General features: G+C 39.0%; 1 protein-coding gene across 2 annotated transcripts in view; it reads right to left on the bottom strand.

Moving 5' to 3' along the window:
• Window positions 1–16,175: 16,175 nt before the first annotated feature.
• The window catches only part of LOC126815896 (1,25-dihydroxyvitamin D(3) 24-hydroxylase, mitochondrial), a 58,456-nt gene continuing 47,192 nt past the window's right edge, over window positions 16,176–27,439 (bottom strand). For both annotated transcript variants that reach the window (XM_050541937.2, XM_050541939.2), the window contains exons 6-10: window positions 25,783–25,957; window positions 25,069–25,235; window positions 24,231–24,312; window positions 22,725–22,937; window positions 16,176–22,205 (exon numbers count right to left, since the gene is read on the bottom strand). In XM_050541937.2, the coding sequence (XP_050397894.2) occupies window positions 22,086–22,205; window positions 22,725–22,937; window positions 24,231–24,312; window positions 25,069–25,235; window positions 25,783–25,957 (757 nt within the window). In that variant the 3' untranslated portion in view covers window positions 16,176–22,085. The remainder of the gene's footprint in view (window positions 22,206–22,724; window positions 22,938–24,230; window positions 24,313–25,068; window positions 25,236–25,782; window positions 25,958–27,439) is intronic.

Raw genomic sequence — 27,439 nt, forward strand, 5'->3', positions numbered from 1 at the left:
AGTTTGTGTCGAGTGGATGTTAAACACCCCCCCCTCTCTCTCTCTCTCTCTCTCTCTCTCTCTCTCTCTCTCTCTCTGTATATTACAGGTTTTTCTTTTGGCTTCAAATATTATAAATTATTTAGACAATTATTAACGTATCAAATCTATAATCGACCCTCTAGATTATCGGATGGCCGAGATTTAAATGGATTCAATTACACGCGAGATTTAAAAAAAATAATGACAACATGGACAAATGGGGCTGTAAGTAATGTTGTTACGACAACTAACGATCTAGGCTATATCTTGAAACAGTCACGACTTCGCTCAGAATAAAGTTATTTGACTGAAATTTTTAATATATCCATTTACAAATATTTTTGAAGTGTTATAGCACGAAAACCCAGCTCTTGAAACATTTATAACTTCACCAAGAATAAAGTAATTTGAGTGAAATTTTCAATATATTCATTCACCATTATTTATTTTTGAAGTGTAATATCATGAACGTCCAGCCATTTGTTTAAATCTGACATAATGCATCTTTAATAGAAATAAAATGGAGTTTAAAGTCTTACTTTTCTACAACAAACCCCGAAATGAAATGAAATAAAATGGGGTTTAACGTCCTAGTGTTCTGCTCCAACTGGGATAATGAAGACAGGCATACGCCATACAGTGTCCTATGACGCTACGACTTACTCCTGTTCCGAATTCCAACTGTCAAGGGATCTTTTACGTACATGTCAATGAAGACGGGCATACGCCAATACAGTGTGCTATGAGTGAATATTTTGCCAGGACAGCGACACAGCAGCCTACTCTTATATCGAATTCCAACTGTCAAGGGATGTTGTACGTGCACGCCAATGTGTACATTGGACATCTGGCTTTCGTCCCATCCCCTGCACCACTCACATGGGGAAAACACGCTGGAAAATTCCGGGAGAAATGTCTCGACCATCACAGAGAGCTCCTGATTAGTGAGTCAGTGCCTTAACCACTGAGCCACCGCGGCTTTAAATAATTGTCCACGAATAAATGAAACTCGTACAAAATATCTATTGAAAAATAACCCAATCCGTTTAACATCAACTCCTTTTCGTGAATGAAATGAGCTTACAAAGCAGGATTAGAATCTACATGGGGAGCCACGGTGGCTAAGTGGGTAAGACGCTGGCTCGCTAGGAAGCCACGGTGGCTTAGTGGGTAAGACGCTGCCTCGCTAGCCTCGGGGTTGCGTGTTCAATGCCTGCATTGGCCGCGAAAGTTCATCGACATTTTCCGGCATGGGTTTCCCCTTATCGGTGGTACAGGACGGAGGGCCTGGCAAGAACAGTTGTCTAGTCGTTCGGATGGGACCAAAAAACCGCGGTCCCGTGTATACATTGGCGTGCATGTAAAAGATTGGAATTCGATATAAGAGTAGGCCATAGTGCCGCTGCCCGAGCAAACTTTCTCGCATAGCACGCTTCAATAGCCCATCTTCATTAGCCCAGTCGGGGCAGAACAGTAGAATATTAAACTCCATTTCATTTCATTTCGAAACTACATTCCATCGGTAATATTCTTATAAATATGCGAATTTAGATCACGATTCCAGAATAAAAGAGGTTACCGGATCATACGCTAGTCACGAAATACATGTAATATAAAATAAAACAACGAATACGTTAACAGATTCCGTAAACGCGTGTTTCTCCTTATTACATCTTTTAATAAAATTATCATTTGGACAATATTTTGCCTGATATCACAAAAGCTTTTAAGGTCTACCAAAAGTTTTCCATAATTCCAACTGTCTTCCAACATGGCCAGTTATTTTAAAGGAGCTAAATCGCTAATATTTTGGGCCTAGAAATTGGCACAAATGGGTCGCAACACATATAATAATGTAATATGAATTTATATAAACTGTTTTACATTCAATCGTTTCCGTTTTACTGTGAATTGTCATCAGTTATGTTCGGCGAAATACGCCAGAGGTCTCAACCGAAAGACAGTTTCTAGCGTCTGGTTATTCCAGTCAACACCGATAGTATATATTGCGCATGCTCTCCAAATAAGAATATGGCATCACCGTTTGACATGACTTGTGGAATATGTCTAGCCTCATTCTTTGCGCACCTTGTTACAAATGGTGCTGAAACGCATTATGGTACACGATTCGTGTACCAATGGTAAAATGTTTATTTTGTCTTAAATATTGGATATCAGAAGCCCATCTTTTCCAGGTAAGACCACAACACCAATGCTGATTTAAATTGCAATGTCGTGTTTTCAATGTCGAAGATTTTGGATGATATTGAGTTACGCACTTAGCTACTTTAATATCATTAGCAAAATATTTACTTTTATCAATGATTTACAATCGTCAGTCTATACTAGAAGCTGTTCTTCCCTAGAATTTTACATACCTTCTTAAAGGAGCTAAATCGCTAATATTTGGGACCAAGAAATTGACAAAAATAGATCGCAATGCATACCATAATGTAATATGAATGTATATAAACTGATTTACATTCAATCGTTTCTGTTTTTACTATAATTTCTAATCAGTTATGTTCGGCGAAATACGCCAGAAGTCTCATGTGAATGGCAATCTTTAGCGTCTGGTTGTTCCAGTCTACACCGATGGTATTTGGGTTAGAGACTTAGCTACTTTAAATAAATATGCATTATGCAAGAGCAAAATCTGCCTATTGCAGGGTTTTCTTTAGGCCTGCAATGTTATCTAAAAAATGAATTAGACAATAATTAACTTATCCAGACCATAATCAACTCTCGATGTCATCGCTAGCCTGTGATATTTAGCGGATTGCAATACATTTTTTGAAAAATATTAAACGTAAAAGTGGATAATCGAGACTTTGTTTTTTTTATCGTACCGATTTTAGTAATGATGATCGAGGCTAGCCTAAAATTCACAAGATAGTACCTCGATTCAGAGTGGAGCAATTTGATTGAAATTTTCAGCATATTCAAATTACATTATCTACTTTTTTTAAAACTATTATAGCTATAACTGCCAACTCTTTATCTAATCTCCCATAACACCCCTTTAATTCGTTATATAATATTTGTACCACCATTACATTACATTTTTATTTATTTATTTCAATTTCAATCAAATTGCTCCACTCTGAACCGAGATATTACCGATTGAATTTTAACCCTAACCTCGATCATCATTACTAAAGTTAGTACGATTTTCCAGTTTTACGTTTAATATTTTTCAAAAAATGTATTGCAATCCGCTAAATATGACATCAAGAGATGATAATGGTCTGGATAAGTTAATTAATGTCTAATTGATAATTAAGATAACATTTCAGGTCTAAAGAAAGACCTGCAATAGGCAGATTTAGTTCTTGCATAATATAGGCTTATGTTTAAGGAAATTGCTTGTTTGAAAATATTTAGTAGAAGGGACATCTTTTATCCGGTTAACCAGGGACGTCGCCTCGAAATATAAACATTTCTGCATATATAAAAAATTTCTTTAGAATTTAATGGACTTCCTTTATTGCCTATTTGATACCGCTTAAATCATTAATAGCTTAGATTCTAGTCTCCAGACATTTTGGGCTACAGTGTTCAATAAATTTGATACCGCTTAAATCATTAATGACTGAGATTCTCCAGAAATTTTGGGCTACAATGTTCAATAAATTCTAATAATTTTTCTTGAAAAATTCAAAACAATCTTACCCATATTATTAGTTCTCCTGGTTGATCAAGTCCGAGATTTCCGATGCTGCTGTATGATGCCAAAAGTCTGTGCCTTTAATACCATACCTAACAATAGTATGTGGACATTGTTAATTAAAAATTCCACCACACTCTCTTCATTGTGCTTCTTATAATGCACGAGCGCGTGATCAGATGAAAATGCGAAGGAGGTAAATACGAGACTATGTCCAGCCCACTGACACACCATATGGCCCCCTCACCATCTTAACAAGCATGCCTCTATATATAATTCAATAAAACCATTATCTGTTCTTTTAGCGTCACAGAGACATTCCCTTGATTAATGCAAATGAAAACCTTCCAGCAGATGTGCTCCCTTGGTGACAAACCCCCATCTTGTAGAAGAGACAGTTATGTATTCCAGAGTGTTCATTTCTACCACTTAATTAAACTTTAACATTTTCTTTTTTTAATATTTTTTAAAAAGTAACGAGAATCTAATGACATGAATACAATCAGTGACGACTCCGAAAATACCTACTCTTTAATTGTTCTGCCAATAACGCCTATACCTATTTTCGTACAAATTTATTTTCTATTTTAAAACTTTAAACGAAAATACATACTCCTTAAAGTAGATAAGTCTCTAACTCGATATCATCCACAGTCTTCTACAATGAAAACACGAATTATTTGTCAATTTAAATCAACATTGATCGTCCGACCTCACCGGAAAAGTCGTGTCAAACGGTGACGCTATATTCTTATCTGGAGAGCATGCGCAATAAATACTATCGGTGTAGACTGGAATAACCAGAAGCTAGAGATTGCCATTCGATTGAGACTTTTGGCGTATTAGAAATTACAGTAAAACAGAAACGATTGAATGTAAATCAGTTTATATGCATTCATATTACATTATTATATGCGTTGCTACCCATTTGTGTCCATTTCTAGTTGCCAAATATTAGGGATTTAGCTCCTTTAATTGTTCTGCCAATAATACCTATTTCAGTAAAAATTTATTTTCTATTTTAAAACTTTAAACGAAAAACTGCTGCCATAGAATTTTTGTATACATGCACAAAATCGTTGACATTACGAAAATACAAAGTAACAGTTCTGCCAAAAATAACGGGCGTGTAACTCTATTCATTGAAACCTAAAAATAGACAAAACGGGTATAAACGCACATATTAATATAATATGAATGTAATTGGGGGGTGGATGGCTGAATGGTTAGCGTGCGCGCGCTGTATCATAAAGTCTGCCATTGAGTCGACCGGCGTGGTTTCGAATCCCCGGTGGTACGTGGCAAGGAGTAGGGTCGCCTGTCCAACCTCGTGGGTTTTCTCCGGGTCCTCCGGTTTCCTCCCACTGCTAAAGACCCCTACGCGCAAGCGAATTATGTAAATAAAATTAAACCATATATTAGTCCCGAAATGACCTAGTTTGTGTCGAGTGGACGTTAAACCCCATTTCTCTCTCTCTCTATGAATGTAATTTAAGTCATTTATATTCAATTTTTAGAAAATTTATTGCAATTTCTAATCAATCATGTTCGATGAAATACGCGAACAGTCCTAACTGAACGACAGTCGTTTACGGCTGGTTAGTCCATTCTACACGTTTTTTGGAATTATTATTTGGTCGATTGTGAATGAGACATTACTAATTACTTCCACATTGTCTTGTAGGATATGATTTTCTCTGTTATTTCTCTGATGTTTGTTTTAATTTCACGCCACAAAGAAAATGCACAAAGGTTGTCGGAAAACTTACGTGAGTCGAGTTTCCGAGAGAGAGAGAGAGAGAGATGGGGTTTAACGTCCACTCGACACAAACAAGGTCATTTCGGAACTAACATATGGTTTAATTTTATTTCATTAATTCGCTTGCACGTAGGGGCCTTTAGCAGTGGGAGGAAACCGGAGGACCCTGAGAAAACCCACGAGGTTGGACAGGCGAAAAAGAACTTTTAAATTGAGGAATAAGATAACAATGGCGAAAAATCGAGGTCGCGTGTATGCATTAGCTTGCACGTAAAAGAGCACTTGTCAGTTGGAATTCGATATAAGAGTAGGTAAGGGTGCCGCTCCCCGGGCAAAATTTCCCACATAGCATGCCCGTCTTCATTAGCCCATAATTGGGGCAGAGCAGTAAGACGTTAAACTCCATTTCATTTCGGGGTTTAAAGTCTTGCTTTCCTGCACCAACTCCGGACTAATGAAGACTGGTATACGCCATACAGTGTTATGTAAGTGATATTTTGCTCTGACAACCGCACCACGGCGTACATAATGCATCCTTAACAATAATAATTAAAGATACATTATGGGAGATTCGATAACAAGTTGGCAGTTCTCACTATAATAGTTAAAAACTAGATAATGTAAAGGCAATTTGCTGAAAATTTCATTCAAAATTGATCCACTATGAACCGAGAACTAAGCGATTGAAATTTCCGCCTAGCCTCGAACATCATTACTAAAGTCAGTACGATAAAGAACATAGTTGCGATTATCCATTTAATCGTTAAATCGTGAAGGAAAGTTATGCAGTAAATCGGCTTATAATCCACTACAAATCGCAGGCTAGCGATGTCATCTAGAGTTAATGGTGGTCTGGATAGGTTAATTAATGTCTAATTAATAATTTAGATAACATTTCAGGCCTAAAGAAAGACCTGCAATAGACAGATTTAGCTCTTGCATAATGTATGTTTAACAATAATAATTAAACATTATCATTTATAATAAAAATATTGTATATTTACATCGTGCCGGTTCCACCCACAAATGCATGCACAAGGCACCGTCTCTGTGTCCGTTATAAACCGGCGGCTCAGTGCGGGGGAGTGTCCATTAAATGGGCACAAAACCAGACCCAACTTTTCTATTGTAAAATTTTGCGTAGAATACGTTGCTGAGTGGTAATCAGTCCGTCGCTGGGGCGTTGTCGAGATATTCAGGGTCAAAGGTCAAATGAGGTTATTTACACTCAAAGTGAATACGCAGCCATTCTTGTACCATAAAAACATGCTGAAAATAATCGAATGTAATCACTCTTTCAATCAAAATGTAATCTTACTAAATTCACCTTTTTTCTTTGTGACCAAGGGGGTCAAAACAGGTCAAGTTTTGAGTTTTTGCACTAGGAAGCTTTAACGCAATACTCGAGCAAGCGAGCCCCCCCCCCCAACCCATCCCTTCTGGACACGCGTCTATGTTAAATGTTGAGTTATACATGAGATATCAGACTATTAGTCAATCGATTTCCATACAAGAGTTGAATAACAATCGTCTATTATTTATGTGAAGCCTGTCACTATCGTCTAAAAGTATTTTTGTGTAAATAGCTATAACATATTCGGCGTTGAAATGGGCGGACTGGATATCTATGGGCTCTCGGACCAACTGGTTTCGGGGGTGTTGGATGGCCGAATGGTTAGCACGTGCGCGCTGTATCGTAAAGCCTGTCATTGAGTCAACTGGGGTGGTTTCGAATCCCCGGTTGTACGTGACAAGGAGTAGGGTCGCATGTCCAACCTCGTGGGTTTTCTCCGGGTCCTCCGGTTTCCTCCCACTGCTAAAGACCCCTACGCGTAAGCGAATTATTGAAATAAAATTAAACCATATGTTATTCCCGAAATGACCTAGTTTGTGTCGAGTGGACGTTAAACCCTCTCTCTCTCTCTCTCTCTCTCTCTCTTTCCAACTGGTTTCCTCGCTGTGAAGAGAAAACTAAACTAGCTTGATTCCCCTTTCCCGCACCCCACTCTTAATCATTTGTCTTCTCGGATATAGGCTATAATAGTTTTTAGTGGCTCTGAAGATTCGTTTAATTTTCTTTGGGCCCCTGGAAAGGGGGGGGGGGGGATTTTAAAAGGTGTACAACATTTTTTTTTTTTTTGCAATGATCATTAGCGTGTAGGGGTCTTTAGCAGTGGCCCGTCTTCATTATCCCAGTCGGAACAGAACAGTAGGACGTTAAACGCCATTTATTTTATTACTTTAGCAGTGGGAGTAAATCCGGGGACTCGGAGAAAACCCACGAGGTTGGGAGGGCAACCCTACTCCTTGTCACGCATAAGCTGGGTTCGAAACCACACCACTTGACTAAATGACAGACCTTATGATCTAAAGCGCATGCGTTAAACTCCCACCCACCAACCATCCCACCCTTTCCGATAACAGTTTAAAGTTAATACGGACAACTGTCAACATGAAAATAGAAACAGGTGAATTGTCTATTTCAAGGTAGATCGAATGATTGAAATGTCATGAAGAACACCTGCTTTACACAATTTATTGAAGGTAAATGTAATAGGATCAGGACCCGATTAACAAGACCAACAGAGTTGGATGGCCGAATGTTTAGCGCGTGTGCGTTGTATCATAAGGTCTCATTAAGTCAATTGGCGTGGTTTCGATACCCCGGTTGTAAGTGACAAGGAGTAGTGTCGCTTGTCCAACCTCGTGGGTTTTCTCCCGAGTCCTCCGGTTTCCTGCCACTGTTTGTGTCGAGTGGACGTTAAACTATTTCTCACCCCATCTGCAAATATTGTCAATGAATTAAATCAAGTGTTGTTTTTATCAACATTGGTGCGGACATTCATAATTACGTTGTATTATTCCTGCGCAATTCATATCAGGTTAGTACTTTGATTGGCTGTTGTACACGACGCCATGCCTTCATGACGTCAAAGATGTTAAATTTAAAATAGTGGAGAGCCAGGCTATTATCACTTCGATGCTTCGATTTAAAAAGACATGATTTGTACCTGTGTCAGATAGGATTATATGCTTAATTATAGTTGAATGTGGCAGAAATGTAATAAACAACAATAATCAATCGTTTTAATGAAAAATGTCATGAATTTTGCTTACTGAGGCCCGACGTGTTTCACGTCGAGATTTGCAAGGTAAAACTATATAGCACCATCTCTCATCTAGAAACACGTAGGGTTGAGAGATGAGGTTTCTTATCTAGTAGACGTAGGCCTGATCCTCGTGGGATTTTTAAAAATACGTTCAAGGAACCCAGCGGATTATCCTAGGCGTAATTATTAATACATTATAGGTTTCACAGGCACAAAATGCAGACTGAAAAACATCGTGATTTGAGTGGATGACAATCCACAATGACATTAATACAATAGGTCGCATCTGTTTAAATGGGAGGGAAAAAAACCCAAAACTACTATTTAATTTCAACTTCCTCCTCTTGTATGCAGGTTTTAATTTTATTTTTGACATCATTTATTTATAAAAAATAATTCATTACCGTCACAGTAAAATACACAGCTGACTTACATATCTGAACAACAAAGGCTTCATTTTTCTCACTCCGTTCATGGCAGACGTCAACAGGCGGGAGCATCTGTTGAACAAGGATCGTCAATAAATGGGTAATTATTATTGAAGCTAAAAACAACATGTTACTGCGTCTGTGGTCACAACAATAAAACCTACAGTGATGAACTCGAACCGAGGGTTATCTTTACAGATCCCAAACATCGAATGTTAGTGCAATCTCATATACTTAAGATGAAGAGCGGCCTTAGGCTATTCCACATAATGAGGCCCCTCCCGATCCCCACATTCACGAATAGAATAGACAGAGAGAGAAAAATGGGGTTTAACATCCACTCGATACAAACTAGGTCATTTCAGGACTGACACATGTTTCAATTTTATTTCAATAATTCACTTGCGCGTAGGGGTCTTTAGCAGTGGGAGGAAACCGGGGGACCCGGAGAAAACCCACGAGGTTAGACAGACGACCCTACTTGTCACGTACAACCGGGGAAACGAAACCACACCAGTTGACTCAATGACAGACCTTATGATACAACGCGCACGCACAACCAGGAAATCGAAACCACACCAGTTGACTCAATGACAAACCGTATGATACAGCGCGCAAGTGCTAACCATTCGGCCATGCACCACCACCACCACCCCACCCGCTAGCTACGTGCCTGTTAATATAAGGTTTATGAGAGATATTTCTATATTGGGTTGAGTAATAAAGCACGTGATTTATCAGTAACACCAGACTACTTAATAACCCAATAATCCTCCGACAGATGAAATATTACCACAAGTTTCAGGTTAATTCATGGTTTTAAACATCTATTGTGGGCGTTGGTAGACCTTTATACGTAACATCGTTACGTATTATATAGTGCTTCTTCTTCTCGCTGCACGCTTTACGAGGACGCGATAATCCGATTCGGTTTGTTACACAATTCCCATTCTGTCGGCTTTTCGGGTAGAAATCGCGGAATAAGCTTTATTTTGAATGTTTTGATGTTTAATGACAAAAAAACAATGTTGACATTTTTTCTGAGTAGGTCTTCATAGTATGGGAAGCCATTATCTGAGGGCAGCCATTTTGCGATAATATTCCAACTTACTTTTTTATTTACACCTTATTTATAATGTTATGGAAATATCAACTGTCATTTAGCAATGTATTAATATAGGCAGGGGTCGTGACTATATTTCAGATAGCTTTCCATCACATCATCAAGATATTTCCAAAATGGTGACCATTTTTGGCGGGAAAATCGGACGACGTGGTGATTTTGATTAAGTAGTGGTGTTTGGTGTCAATACATATGTTTTCAGGGGCACAGATTCTATTTCTAACGGTTACAACTGTGTAAAATGATCATAAATTCACCTATTTTGCACATTTCAAAGGTGGCCGCAATTTTCGGCGGGAAAATGGTACGGTGTGCTGATATTTATTTAAGTAGTCGTCTTTGGTGTCAATATACATGTTTTCAACAGCACAGATTTTATTTCTACCAGTTACAATTGTGTAAAATGATCACAATTCACCTATTTTGCATATTTTTGGCGGGAAAATGGTATGTTGTGCTGATATTGATTAATTAGTTGGCTATGGTAACAGGATATGTTTTCTGGGTGGAGATTCCATTTCTGTCGTTTACAATTGTGTAAAATGATCACATGTTCACATATTTTGCATATTTCCAAGATTGCGGCTATTTTTGGCAGCAAAATGGGATGATGTGCTGATATTGATTAAGTAGTCGTCTATGGTATCAGGATATATGTTTTCGGCTCGCAGATTCCATTTCTGTCGTTTACAATTATGTAAAATGATCACATGTTCAAATATTTTGCATATTTACAAGATTGCGGCTATTTTTGGCGGCAAAATGGGATGATGTGCTGATATTGATTAAGTAGTCGTCTATGGTATCAGGATATATGTTTTCGGGGCGCAGATTCCATTTCCGCCGTTTACAATTGTGTAAAATGATCACATGTTAACATATTTAGAATATGGCTGCCATTTGTGACGGGACGTTTCCTAAACACATTACTGAAAAGGTTTCTGAATCAAATTCTGCTATGTTTAAGCTTGTAGCATGTTCCTGGAAGCAGTGGTGTGTTTTGCTTATTACGTATATTATCCAACAATGAAAGGTCGTCATCCGAGTTGACCACTAATATCGATTTTCCAGGAAAATAGCACATTTACTTGGTCGATCGCTTTGTAGTAGTTGGACGCAAGTCTGATTTTAAGACTTGGTGGCGCGATCGCGACTTTCAGTTTATGTTGTCTGTTAGTTATAGATACAAAATTGACGATTGTTAAACATGTGAGAATTAATAATAAATTAAAAATAGAACAGAAATGTATGATATTAAATATAAAGCGGTATGCAAAGAAATAAAAACAAGGACTGCAAATGAAATAGTAATACCTGTTATAAGAAACCTTCGTGGCATAGACTATATTATCAAGTGACCCCAAGCTGCGCGTGGAAGAAGCCATTGAGATGAATGCTGTTGCGTTGGAAAAACAAACTATATCACCACTTAAATGACGACGTTATCCGTCATTTATGACATCTCTGCCATCAGTGCCGGATTAAGGCTCTGCTGGCCCTAAGGCACATTTTGATAGGTGGCCTGAAAATACAGATATGTTGGGCTCATTGACAAAAGGAATTAAGTTAAATTTAGCAACAGAAAATTTATTACAAACAAATTCAGAACATTGACAGTACCGTATTTACTATAAGTAGCCTACATATTCCCATCCACTGCTTAGCTAGATTACGACAAACGCGTAGATGAAGGATGCAATTTATTTACATAAAAATAAAGGCAAGCATTTTTGTCACCACCTGATAATTATCAAAAAACGTTTTACTTTATTATTTTGTGGCCTGGAATTTTGGCTGGCCCTAAGGCATGTGCCTTATTTGCCTTATGGTTAATCCAGCACTGTCTGCCATCACTATTGGAATAACTGGTGGCAGTGATGTCAAAGTAGCCGGCCACATGCTCGTTCCACAATCAGCTTGGAAGTCAGTTGATAACATAATCTATGCTATGGGGGCTTCTTAGCAAGTATTACATTTACAGCCACGTCCTCACCACTCTGAACCACGTTGCCACCAAGCTGGATCGAAGCTCCTGGGTACATGCTTGCTACGCTGTTACAACCTTTATGTATATATAGGGAAGATACTGAACATCGCCCGTCAGCTCAAACTTCGCGTCCAAAGAGGAAACATCAAGAAAACTAAAAATTGTTCTTGATTGCTTGACTTTTGATTGTTCTCTGCTTTGAAAGTTAATGAGGTCGTTATAGGCGCGACGAGAGAGCGTCCTACGCCTGCTAGGCACGTCACGGGAGTGTGGTGGGAACACGTTGCGCGTAGCTAGAGCTTGGCCATGAGGGTAGTAAGTTCTTGACTGGAGCGCGCTGCGTTTAGCAAGCGCTTGGTTGGTCGTGGTAGAAGCATGATGGGTGCGTGTCAATTTCTTGACACGTTTATTGGCGCAAGCCCAACGCTGCCGTTACGCTCTCTTTGCCTTCATGCCAGGAGACCGAGTAAATAGGCTTTTCTTTCCCAGGAAAATCAATAACAGCTCAGTGGTCCTCTCGGATAAGGAATTTTCATCGTTGGATAATATACCAAATGGGTACCGGGACTGCACGTATTTAAGCCCAGGGCTTAAATACGGATTTTGCCTGTTTTCATCGGGTAACATTTTAGTCGAATTTAAGCCCAGGGCTTAAAAACGAAAAACTAGCAAAAACAATCAAAACATGTAGAATATTCAAAGTTTAGTAAAGACAGCATTTTCATGATCAAACATCCGTTAAGGGAGACCACTTTAATTCAATAATCTAATTTACGCCCCTAACAGCACTTAGCGTATAATACTGACTGAGATTTTCCATGGATAGCACGTTTCAGCAAACATCCGTTAAGGGAGACCACTCTAATTCAATAATCTAAATTACGCCCATGGGCTTAAAAACGTTTTTTTGCCCGTTATTAAGCCCATGGGCTAAATAACGGGTGGGCTTAAATACGTGCAGTCCCGTACGACACGGTACCGGCTTTCCGGAATGTGCTACAAGCTGATAACCTACGTAGCAGAATTGGACTCTGAAACTTGTACATAACAACAACAAGTAAATAAATGATAATAATGTGTTTAGAAAACGTTCCGCCATCTTGGAAATATGCTAAATTGGTGAACATACGATCATTTTATGTACGATCATTTTATGCAGATGTATATGGCAGAAATCGAATTTACGCCCCCGAAAACATATATAATGACACCAAAGACAAATACTTAATCGTAATCAGCACATCGTCTGCAGCAATATTGGAAATATGCTAAGTATGTGAACATTTGATCATTTTATAAGGTTGTAAATGTCAGAAATGGATTCTGTGCCCCCCCCCCCGTAAAGATATATATTGCCACCAAACACTACTACTTAATCAAAATCTGCACATCGTCTCATTTTCCCGCTTAAAATGGCCCCCATCTTGGAAATATGCTAAATATGTGAACATATGATCATTTTACAAGGTTGTAAACGTCAGAAATAGATTCTGCGCCCCCGTAAACATATATATTGACAACAAACACTACTACGTAATGAAAATCAGCACATCGTCCGATTTTCCCGCCCAAAATGGTCGCCATCTTGGAAATATCTCCATGAAGTGGTGAAAAAAATCTGAAATATAGTCATGATCCCTGTCAATACTAATACAGTGCCAAGTCACAGTTGATATGTCGATAAGATTATAAATAAGTTGAAAACAAAATATAAGTTGGAATATTATTGCAAAATGGCTGCCTTTCAAATAATGGCGTCCCACACTATGAAGAAGTACTCAGAAAAAATGTCAACATTGTTTTTTTGTCATCAAACATCAAAACCTATAAAATAAAACTTGTTCCACGATTTCTACCCGAAAAGCCGACTGATGTACATTAAGGATCGGACTACGAGGTAAGATGGTTGAAACGAGGACATTCTGTGAGCAATGACCAGTTATTCTCTCTGCACGCTTTACGAGGACACGATATACGACAAATGAAACGAGGAGAATTTCTAAGCAATGACCACTCATTCTCTTTGCACGCTTTACGAGGACACGATATACGACAAATGAAACGAGGACATTCTGTAAACAATGACCTGTCATTCTCTCTGCACGCTTTCCGAGGACGCGAGGTAAGATGGGTGAAACGAGGACATTCTGTAAACAATGGCCACTTATTCTCTCTGCACAATATACGAGGACACGATATACGACAATTAATGAAACAAGGATATTCTGTGAATAATGGCCACCTATACAGAGTTTCCTTCAAAATATAGAACCATTGTTCTGGTAGATTTGTTTCTCGAGAAATGAAGTGGGGTTTAACGTCCTACTGTTCTGCTCCGATTAGGATAATGAAGACGGGTATAAACCATACAGGTGGTTATGAGGGAAATTTGGTCTATTCTCCAGTTGCCAAGAGTTCTTTTTACGTGCACTGCAAACGACTATACGTTGTCCATTGCCAGGCCCTCACTGACAAGGTCAATCTGATCAAAACACAGATCATATTTCATTTCGTTTTTATAGTTCAAAATTTCGTTTTACTTGTCTTTACTACACTAGGGACTGGAAGAGTTGTTATCATTGACGTGTTCTGAAAGATGTGAGCTATTAGCCAATGATACTGTCTGTTACGGCGAGCTTTAGGCGTGTTTTGCACGGAACTGTGGGTAACCCACTAGTAACATCAATGCTGATTGGTTAATCAAATGTCTGTCGTTATAGGGTTAAAAGCCACTCGTATGACCTATCGCTACAACCGGTCAGATCTTCATGTAGTGTAGGCCATCGACAGTATAAAAAAACGAAATGAAATATAGATCTGTATTGTAATCAGATTGTGACAAGGTGGAACTTTCTCAACCGACAAAGTGATCGTGAAAGGTCGCGGTGTCTCAATGAGTAATGCTAGGTTCCCATTATCACGATTCGCGCTACGATCGCAATCGTGGTTTTAGTCGTGGAATAATCGTGGTGATCCTATCAGGTCTTATCATATATTGAGGTCAGTCGTAGCAATCGTGTTGATCATATCGAGACGTGTCCGAACGTACCAGATCGTGGACTCAATAGGGCCAACCCTATCGTAACACCTTGCACGACAGTGGGAACCTAGTTACTTTAGTAACGAAAGTATGAGAGCCTGCCCTGTCTGCTCTCTGCGTTACTGGTGAGACTTAATGACAACTAGTATGAAAATAAGGCTTTTCCCCATCTCGGTTCTAAGGCTATTTTAGAATCCTTACCGTCTATTTTGCACCGCGATTCTTCTTTGATCACCAAAAGAAATCATTTCCTGCCACAACCGACACAAATTTATAATAATCCAACACTTTTTTTATGTAGAATTGTGCGCTAGAAAAACATAAACAACATTCATTCAAATCTGGCGACCATTGTAAACTGACGCCTGCGCAGACCGGTTCATAGCTGCTCTCAGCCAATATTCCAAATTTAGGAATGGAATTTTTTACCGTAAACGAAAATTCGGGATACTAGTTGTCATTAAGTCTCACCAGTAACGCAGAGAGCAGACAAGGCGGGCTCTCATATTTTCGTTACTAAAGTAACTTGTGGGAACCTAGCATAAGGCGCTGACTCGGTAACCAGGAAGTCCCGGTTTCAATCTCTTGTTGGTTATGAAAGTTCCTTTGGATTTTCCGGTGTAGTCCCCCCATGTCAGTGATACAGGGCGGAGGGTCTGGCAAGGAAAGCGCCCAATCTTTCGGATGGGACAAAAAACGAGATCCGTAAAAGACCCTTGACATTCGAGCAAAGTTCCCCCCATAGCACACTGTATGGCGTACATGCCCGTCTTCATTAGCCCAGTCGGTGCTGAGGCCTGTTTCACGAAATTTTAACTAAGATAAAATCCAAATTTTAGTAATTTGATTGGATCATATTAGATTGATTTTAATGCTTAACCAATCAAAATTGAAGTATCTACTAAAATTTGGATTTAATTTTTAGTTAATATTTCGAGAAACAGAGCCCAGAACAATAGAACGTTAAACCCCATTTCGCTTCAGCCGCTTCAGTTTCGCAGCATCAACGTTTAAATGATGCCATAACAGAAATAAATAGCAATAGTATAAGTCAATTTATTCAGTTTGCGTACATGGTTACATTCAATATTATTTACAATAACATGTTTAAATACAGCAGCAATATTTACATTAGGAACCATATCAACAAATATAGATGTCATGTCTTAGATTTTATTGTGCACCCTTCCACCACCCATTCTTAGTGAAGCTAAACACCTCTTTGAGTTCGGTCAATCTGATTAAAATACAGATCTATATTTCGTTTCGTTCTTTTAGTCTTATCATTTATTAAGTGAAACGAAATAGGATCTGTGTTTTAATTCGATTGAATTTTGGCCAATCTGATTAAAATACAGATCTATATTTCGTTTTTTTTTACACTTTTCATTTATGAAACGAAACGAAACGAAATAGAATCTGTGTTTTAATTCGATTGAATTTAGATCTATATTTCGTTTCGTTTTTTTTTTTGCACTTTTCATTTATGAACCGAAACGAAATAGAATCTGTGTTTTAATTAGATTGAATTTAGGGCAATATTAAATTTAGTTGAACTGATAATCGTTGTCATCGCAAAAGTACACCCCAACACATAACAACAAAGAAGTCTCGCCATCTACATTCCCCAAATTATCGGAATGGCAGTGCGAGTATTTTAAAAAATAAATTATCCCTGCAATGAAATGTATTTTTATTTTGTGAACCATGTGAATCGGTAATAATTGCTTTTCGTGCTTGGCGATCGTCGCATTGTATTATATTGTGTTTCTTCTTCTCGCTGCAGGCTTTACGAGGACTCGAGGTAAAATGGGTGAAACGAGGACATTCTGTAAGCAATGACCAGTCATTCTCTCTGCACGCTTTAAGAGGACACGATATAAGACAAATGAAACAAGGATATTCTGTGAACAATGGCCAGTTGGCCACCCATAAAGAGTTGGTCTATTTGATACGGTCAACTTCCATATTGGTCAAAGGTCACGAGATGTAAACAGTCGGGCTATAGCGCTAATCCCAACCCTAACCCTAACCTTGGACCTAGCCCCAATGCTTACCCAAACCTACAACAATCTCGTCAACAATCACGTGCCCTCACCTTATTTACATCTCAGCGTCTTGCCGAAAATTGAGCTGGCCTTAACAAATAGATTCAGCCCCTCTCAAGAGGGGATATTGACTTTCAAAGATCTTACTGTAGTTTGAAGGTTGACATCAAAATAGAAACGAAAAACAATGAAACGAAATAGTAAGGTTTAGTTTTCATAAGAGTGATAGAAATTCGCCTTAATCAAAACTATTCGTGCCACAAAGTCAGTGAGAATGAGTAGGAATAGTGTATTGTCTTCGTACGCGTTTATGTTAACGTCATCTTTAAGTCGGTTACACCATTGTGTAGTGCTTGGACATGAGTATCGGGTATCAGGCCCCAAGTTCACAAAGCATTCTCAGACTTATGAATTTACTCAAAATTCTTCGCCTTATTTTAACTAGAATATAGCCCTTTATCAAACTTTTGTTGATTTAATATATCAAATACACCAATAAGAAATAATAATAATAATAATGTATATTTGTAATGCGCTTAATAATCCATCCATATACGCATGCCCAAACCATGTACAAAGTTTCTGGATCAAAGATTGCATTCTTCATACACAACAAAGACTTTCACTTTAAAGACACATTACGTAAGAGCTAAATTTGCCTAATGCATGTCTTCTTTCTGACGTCAAATGTCATAAAGTATTATTTACGCGACAAAGCCTCTAGTCATCCCTCTAGACCACCGGATGACCGAGATTCACGTGAATTAGAATGGTCACAAGATTTATAAACTTAATGATAAAATGGATAACCGAGACTCGATTGTCAAGTATACCGTTTCTACGATAGTGAACAATCTTCAGATGTCATGAACTGTTATTCACATGAAAAGCCTTTAAAAAAAACCCTCTAGACCATCAGATGACCGAGATGAAAATAAGCATATCATTGGTCGCTATGGTTAGTGAATTTATGATACCTATGAATATTTTAGGGTGACCTGAAATCCCTAAACTAAAGCCACATCAATTTGATTTCCTGTTCTTCGGGAATACCCGTAAAAATTTACCTTCTTATTTCTTCTTGAAAAGGACTAATTTAGAAACCAAAAGTACTTGATTGCACTGTTGAAACGCTTTTAGTTCCTAATTATTATGTTTTAAAATTTCAAACAAAACAGAGTCGCCTGTCCAACCTCGTTAGTTTCTGCGGGTCCTCCGGTTTCACGTTAAACCCCATTTCTGCGGGTCCTCCGGTTTCACGTTAAACCCCATTTCTCTCTCTCACTCTCTCTCTCTCTCTCTCTCTCTCTCACACACAACATCTGTCACGTGATTCAAGTGGTTATTTATTTATCAAGGCTTTAACATCAAATTGGTTTGGCCATAACGGGTTTTTCATAACTGAAATATTCAAGGATTTCATAAAATCTCTAGTTTTACATCTTACTACAATCTAATTATAACACAGATCTTATTTCGTTTCGATTTTTTATTGTTCAAAATTTCGTTTCGATTTTTTATTGTTCAAAATTTCGTTTTACTAGTCTTCACAACACTGGGGTCTGGAAAAGTTGTTATTTAACTCCAGTTCTGGATGATGTGAGGGATAAGCCAACAAAACAGTCTGTTACGGCGAGTTCTTGGCGTGCGGTGCACAGAATTGTAGGTAAATCACTAGAAACATCAACGCTGAATGATTAATCAATGTCTGACGTCATAGGGTTAAAAGCTACTCGTATGACTCCCTGACGCGACCTTCCACTACAACAGGTGTAGGCCATCGAAAGAATAAAAAACGAAATATAGATCTGTATTTTAATCAGATTGATCTGTACTATGACATAGATACTGTTAGTTTTATCAACAATATTATTAAATACATATTAACTTACATGGGTACATCTGTATTAATAGAGAATCTCCTACGAGTCTTTTTTGATATAAAAAAAATATCAACACAAGTTGATAAAGTGAGCCTTGTTTTTTTTTACTTTATCGACGAGTGTTGATATTTTTTGATATCAAAAAAGACGAGTAGGAGATTTTATTTATCACCCAATCCCTTCTTACATGCACAAATAAATAAATATAATTCTTTGCTATAGATTTCACTTTTACTGAATGTGATTACATGATACGTCATTTTTTGACAGCAATTTTTGACAGCAATTCAACCATTGCAAAGTCCTTTATATTGATCCAGTGTTTTCATCAAAGACAATTAAATAGAAAATACTTGCTTTTTAATAAGAAAGAAGTTAATTTTAATAAAAAAAATGAACTGTTCTTTGAAAAAAAAAAAGTAGTTCCTTTTTGATTGACCAATCAAATTCATATAAGTTAGTAGATTATGAAATTTATCACACAAGCGATATCTACTGTTAAATGTATTATTGGGTGATAATATTATAATAATTAATTAAAACGAAAGTACACATGATAATTTGATAAATAAACTTGTCATATAAAATGGTGACCACCAACAACGTTCTCTAAATGGGCCAAATTCTGTGGACGTATATTGTCGTCGCCCTTATCCGTCCGGACGTCCGTCCACAATTTGTGGACATTCCACAGGTCACAATTTTTATCCAATATTAAGTCTATCTCCCAAAGATACCAGTTCCTTTCGAAATTGGTCTCTGATTGCAGGAAAAATTGCGTTTTTAACTTGTGGACACTCAAGAGATCACATTTTTTATCCGATTTTGATAAAACTTGAAATGTATGTTTATAACCCAACAATCTTGGTTCATATCGGACCGTAACTTCCTGGATTATGGCTCCTGTGTGTACGAAAAATCGCGTTTGTAGTTTGTGGTCCCGTCTAAATATAACACCGTTACACCCTAATTCTGGTTGAGTTCGAATTTCGTGAAAATCGGACCTAAACTGCCCGACAAAATGGCTGCTCTGTGTACGCATATAGTGTAAATGTATGTAATACCAAGGTTGTGGACTCTCTAGTAGCCACAATTTTTATCCGATTTTGATGAAACTTAAATATATGTTTTATTCAAACTCTATCAGTTCCTGTCGATATTCCCGCATATCGGAACGTAATTTCCTGGATTATGGCCCCTGATTGTACAACAAATCGCCTTTTTTTTTTAGCTCGCCCATCTCTTGCAAAATGTGGGCGTATCTTGCATGGCAACCCTTTGTTATTTGAATGTTATTGAAAGTCTAATAGAACATTTTCTCGGCATATTTTAGCTCGTCCATCTCTTGAAAATATGGGCGTATCTTGCATGGCAGCCGCTTGTTATTTCAATGTTATTAAGAGGGTCTAATAGAACATTTGTCATATAAAATGATGGAGACAAATATCGTACTTTAAATGGCTCAAATTCCGCGGAACCCAAAAATCATTTTCGTCCGAATTTTGTCTTTTTTTAAATTAATCATTCTAAAACATTTTAAAGGTATTAGAAATCTAATAGAACATATGCATACAACCAATCTGATTAAAACACAGATCCTATTTCGTTTCGTTTTTTATAGCTCAAAATGTTGTTTTACTTGTCTTTACTACACTAGGATCTGGAAGAGTTGTTATATAACCCGCGGTCATGATCATGTGTGGGATTAGTCAATGAAACGGTTTGTTATGGCGAGTGTTTGGCGTGAGATGCACGGAACTGTGGGTAACCAACTAGAAACATCAACGCTGATTGGTTAATCAAATGTCTGACGTCATATGGTCAAAATCTGTGACCTCTGACGCAACCTTCCTCTATAACCGGTTAGATCTTCATGTAGTGTAGGCTATAAAAAACGAAACGAAATATAGATTTGTATTTTAATCAGATTTGCATACCACGTAAAGACTGCTTGTTAAGCTAATGGCGAATACATATATATAGACATTCGGTTGGTCAGGAATACAAAACATTTTTGAGATTTAGTAGAAATAATTTGAATGATATTAATTATAGAAGGATAACTCGTGTTTTCCTTTCGTCACTTCCGTTTCCCGAAATCTTGATAACGCATCTATCGTAGCAATGATCTCTGTGTTAAAAGTATATTTAGAAAATGTTTAACCAGTTCTATCACATATGTTATAATGACTGACACCAATATTGTCCTTTAAAAATATAAACGTTGAAGACAATCGTACGATGGGTGGTAGGGGGCGGCGTGGGATGGGTTTAGGGGGATTACAGACTGTTGAAATATTAGTCTGTTATCGAGGTTATCGACTTGTTTCATCGTAAAAGTTTTTGTTGTTGTCTCTATTCCCCTGTATAATGATTTTCCAAAAGTCTTGCACAGTTTTAGCTGTCCAACCTCGTGGGTTTTCTCCGGGTCCTCCCGTTCACCGCACTGCTAAAGAACCCTACGCGCAGGCGAATTAATGAAATACAATTGAACAATACGTTGGTCCCGAAGTGATCTAGTTTCTCGAGTGGACATTAAACCCCATTTCTTTCTCTCTCTGTTAATGTTTGATAACATCCTTCAATCCCAAAATAACACAATTTTATGGATTTAGCTAGTAGCCCACATATTAGCTGAACTATACCCAAAGATAGTAACACAAATGTAAAGTTTCACAGTAAACGACGAAAAAGATAAAAGGTATGCCAGCACAAACTGATTTCAACACTGGTTTAATAACATTTTAAAAGTACCCTTTCGCTCATTTCCGGAAAGCTCGCCGGAATTTATGTCATTGTCTTTCACTGGATGGTGGTTTAAAACTGGTGGCATATATATACAAACCCACCGTGATTTAACGATGCGATATCACCCAAGGCGGAAGCGGACGTTAAACTTCAAGGAAGGGACGAACAAACACTGGGCAAATGATGAACATGCTATGATAATGGATGAACAAGTGGTAACTTGTTTGATGTGAAGTTTGATCTTCTAGCTCGTTCAAGATATCCAAACATTTCAGCCATTTCTTGGTTTAAATATTAACGGTATGGGATGTTTAGTTGTTATAAAAGTCGTATATTCCACAATCATGTCTTCGCTGTCTTCCTCTAGATCTACTTCACTACGCTGCAAAATCTAAAAAAACAAACACATAAATTTTTTGTTGTTTATGGATAACTACCCCCTACTACACCCCCCCCCCTCCCCGTTCCCTACCATCTTACATAATAATTCATTTACATGTCTTGAAATGAAATGAAATGAAATGGGGTTTAACGTCCTACTGTTCTGTTCCGACTGGGCTAATGAAGACGGGCATACGCCATACAGTGTGCTATGAGGGACATTTTGCCCGGGCAGCGGCACTACCGCCTACTTTTATATAAGAGGTTCTTTTACGTGAACGTCAATGTGTACATCGAGGACCCGTGTATACATTGGCGTGTGCGTAAAATATCTCTGACGCTACCCGGGCAAAATTTCCCGCATAGCACACTGTATGGCGTATGCCCGTTTTCACTAGTCCAGTCAGAGGAGAAGCGTAGGACGTTAAACCCCATTTCATTTCATTTCCAAATTTCCGGACAAAGGGATTGACAGACTAGCCATAGGGAATGTTTTGCAAACGGAACCCTCAATTTGTTTTTGCATTACCTGAATAGCAGCAAGATACATTTCCTGTTCCGCAAATCGTCTGCCAACACAATTTCTGGGACCAAAACCAAACGGTAAAAGCGCCATTGCCGGAATAGGCCTCTGCCTTGCCCCGTCAACATTTCGTAACCATCTCTCGGGCACATAACTCTCTGGGTCGTCAAATATGTCCGGGTTTTTCGCCAGTCTTTGATTAGATAATATGATTTCAATCTGAAAAGATCACAACATTTGCTGGATAAATACTATGGATAATCGAATTACCGGGGAGGGTGGGGTGGGGGTGTGTGGCCGAATGGTTAGCGTGTGTGCGTTGTATCATAAGGGCTGACATTGATTCAACTGGCCTGTCCAACCTTGTGGGTTTTTCTGGGTCCTCCGGTTTCCCCTCACTGCTAAAGACCCCTACGTGGCGAATTATTGAAATAGAATCGACCAATGTGTTAGTCCCGATATGACCTAGTTTGTGTTGAGTGGACTCAAACCCATCTCTCTCTCTCTCTCTCTCTCTCTCTCTCTCTCTCTCTCACACCATGACCAAATAGAAGTTGTCAAAAACAGAAGCACGACTAAGGTCGGCGATAGTCGGCGACTAAATGGATATATCAAAAGCAGGAATTCCAAACCTTTGCATGTCGCTACAAAAATAATTCCACTTATAGTAATCCACGTATACATATTGTAACACAGGAACTTCTGGTGCACGTAAAAGATCCCTTGTCAGTTGGAATTCGATATAATAGTAGGCCATAATGCCGGTGCCCGGGCAAAATTTCGCTCATAGCACATATGGCGTATGCCCGTCTTCATTAGCCCAGTTGGTCAGTAGGACATTAAACCCAATTTCATTTCATTTCCAAACTTCTGGTGTACGTAAAAGATCCCTTGACAGTTGGAATTTGATATAATAGTAGGTCATAACGCTGTTGCCCGGGCAAAATTTCGCTCATAGCACACTATATGGCGTATGCCCGTCTTCATTATCACGGTAGGTGCAGAACAGTAGGATTTTAACCACATTTCATTTCATTTCAAAACTTCTGGTGTACGTAAAAGATCCCTCGACAGTTGGAATTCGATATAAGAGTAGGCCATAGTGCCACTGCCCGAGCAAAATGTCCCCCATAACACACTGTATGGCGTATATATAGAGAGAGAAATGGGGTTTAACGTCCACTCGACACAAACTAGGTAATTTCGGGACTAACATATGGTTTTAATTTTATTTCAATAATTCGTTTGCGCGTAGGGGTCGTTAGCAGTGAGAGGAAACCGGAGGACCCGGAGAAAACCCACGAGGTTGGACAGGCGACCTACTCCTTGTCACGTACAGCCGGGGATTCGAAACCACGCCAGTTAACTCAATGACAGGCTTTATGATACAGTACGCACGTGCTAACCATTCGGTCATCCAACCCCCCTTTATGGCGCATGCCCGTCTTCATTAGCCCGGTAGGTGCAGAACAGTAGGACGTTAAACCCCATTTCATTTCATTTATAACTTACCCCTTTTGGTATTCTATAACCACCGAGAACGATATCTTCTGGAAGAACACGAATAGTGCCAGTAGACGTTGGATGATGAAGTCTAAAACATATAATAATATACAGAAATTAGTCCTTCAATCTTTAGTTGAGAAACATCTTTATTATGGAGTGGAATTTACGACACAATTCTTAACCTGGTAATGCGTGAACTAATACGCTTACTTCAAAGAATGTAACTTCTTTTACGTGACTGGTTGCACACCTAAAATGCTAAATTATATAACTTATATCTTAAATATTTCAGATTGAAATTGTAGTTTGTTCTAAGTTCATTATTACTTTTAATAAACTGTCATTTACATTCAATCGTTTCCGTTTTCACTCTAATTTCAAATCACGTTATGTTCGGCGAAATAAGCTAGAAGTCTCAATCGAATAGTAAGCTCTAGCGTCTGGTTATTCCAGCCTACACCGATAGTATTAATCGCGCATGCTTTCCAGATAAGAATATGGCGTCACCGAATGACATAACTTGTGAATGTCTAGCCTCGTTCTTCAAGTCCCCTGTTACAAATGGCGCTGAAACCTATTATGCTACATGATTCGTGTACCAATGGTAAAATATTTATTTTGTCTTAAATTTTGGATATCAAAAGCCCATCATGTCCCGGTATTATCACAACATCAACCAGAACGCGGGTTATATAACAAATTTTTCAGATCATGGTGTAGTAAAGACGAGTAAAACGAAATTTTGAACTATAAAAAACGAAACGAAATAGGATCTGTGTTTTAATCAGATTGGATTTAATGTTGAACGTCCTGGATCCAACCCTGTGATTAAATATATTTTTACCTGAAAGACTCTTTAACACAAGCTCTCAAATATTGCATCTTAGCCAATGCTTCCGGTGTGACGTCATTCTGTGGACCCAATGCATTTTGAATTTCCTTGTATAACTTCTCTTGTTTATCTTTATTGGTCGCCATATTGTAGAAAAATACTTGGAGATTTTTAGCCGTCTGCAATCATCAGAAGGTAAGGTTTGTTAATGGTAGTTTTAAATAGGTGTTTGTGTTGTTAAAATTCAAGGGGTCGCGGTGGCTCAGTAAGTAAGATGCTGGTTCGATCCTTGTTCCCTCTTGTCAGTAATGCAGAACAAGAGGGCCTGGCCGGGAACACTGTCTAGTCGTTCGAATGTGACGAAAACCGAGGTCCCGTGTCCAGATTGACGTGCACGTAAAAGAATACCTGGCAGTTGGAATTCAATGTAAGAGTAGGCCAGAGCGCCTCTGCCTCTGTCCGGCCACAATTTCGCTCACACCTCACTGTATGGCAAACGCCCGTCTTCATTAGCCCAGTCGGCGTAGAAGAGTAGGACGTCAAACGCCATTTCATTTCATTGTTCTCATACGATTTTGCTTGTTAAACATTTGCAGTTTAAACAAGGACCATAAAGCTATTTAACACACACAGAGCAAACTCTTGTCTGCGATATCACCCTAGTTGGAAGTGGACGTAAAACCCCAGGAACGAACAGGGGAAACTAAAAGATAAATAAATTCTTACGGAGTCTGTTCCTGCGACTACAAAGTTATGAAGCAGTGTATCAATGTCGACTTCTGATAGGTTGGTATTTGTAATCAGATGATGCAGAAAGTTGGGTTCATCGGGGTCAAATGTTCCATCTTTCTTTTTCCTGTCTATCTCCTCTCTCAATCTACGTGTATATTTATTTACGGTTCTAATAGAAATAATAAAAAAAAACAACAACAATAAAATTAACGCCAAATATTTCCGAAGCCAATTTCTCATATAATAAATGAAATGGGGTTTAACGTCCTACTTTTCTGCACCGACTGGGCTAACACCATACAGTATGCTTAGAGGGAGATTTCGAATTTTAACTGCAAAGGATTGTTTTACGTGAATGCCACAGGACCTCGGATTTTGTCCCATCCGAACGACTATACTGTGTTCTTGACAAGGTACTCAGACCAGGCCCGCGGTAGTCAAAACAGTAAGATAAGGACCTTGGTAGTCAGGGCGCTCAGACCAGGACCGGGGTAGTCAGGGCACTCTGAACAGGACCGAGGTAGTCAGGGCAGTCAGACCGGTACCGTGGTAGTCAGGGCACTCAGATCAGGACCTTGGTAGTCAGGACACTCAGACCAGGGCCGATGTAGTCAGGGCACTCAGACCAGTACCGTGGTAGTCAGGGCACCCAGATCAGGACCGAGGTAGTCAGGGCACTCAGACCAGTACCGTGGTAGTCATGGCACTCAGATCAGTACCGTGGTAGTCATGGCACTCAGATCAGGACCTTGGTAGTCATGGCACTCAGACTAGGACCTTGGTAGTCAGGGCACTCAGACCAGGACCTTGGTAGTCGGGGCACTCAGACCAGAATCGAGGTAGTCAGGCCACTGCACCCTCGAACAGAGGGTTCCGGCTCCAAATCCCGACGCGGGCAGAGAAGAACATTCGGGATATAAACCCGAGGCCCGTATGCATATTGGCGTTCAGTAGAGACCCTGAACAGTTATAATCTGTCTTTTCATGGTTGGCTGCCACACAAGGGCTATCGCGAGGCTGACATTTGGTGTATAGGGGTTGACCGGACCGGGGACAAACATAGGCTAGATGGCGTTGGCATACCGCTTCCGGGTTATCCGCTAGTACTAATATAAGAAGAATGTGTGGCTGATACCCTTATTCATTAACCTATTTGGTGTTGATGAATATGACATTAACCTAATGTCAGTGCCGCGGTGGCTCAGTGGGTAGGACGTTTATTCGCTAACCTGGAAGACACGTGTTCGATCCCTGCTTTGGCCGAGAACGTTCATCGGAATTCTCCAGCGTGGTTCCCCTTGTCAGTGGTGTAAGACGGAGGGCCTGGCAAGGGACAAAGTTTAGTCGTTCGGATGGGACGAAAATTGAAGTCCCATGTACACATTACCGTGCACGTAAAAGAACCCTTTACAGTTGGAATTCGAAATAAGAATAGGCCATAGCACCGCTGTGTGTATGAAATAGCTTTATTTAACATCCGCTTCCACTGAGGTGATATCGCAGACAATCCGCGGCGCTGTCCAGGCACAATTTCCTTATAACGAACTGCATGGCGTATGCCTGGCTTCATTATCCCAGTCCGAGCAGAACAGTAGGATGTTAGATCCCATTTCATTTCATTTCCATTCGTATTCTAATATTAGATTACCCG

The sequence above is a fragment of the Patella vulgata genome, chromosome 3 (assembly GCF_932274485.2).
Source record: "Patella vulgata chromosome 3, xgPatVulg1.2, whole genome shotgun sequence".
Taxonomy (NCBI): domain Eukaryota; kingdom Metazoa; phylum Mollusca; class Gastropoda; family Patellidae; genus Patella; species Patella vulgata.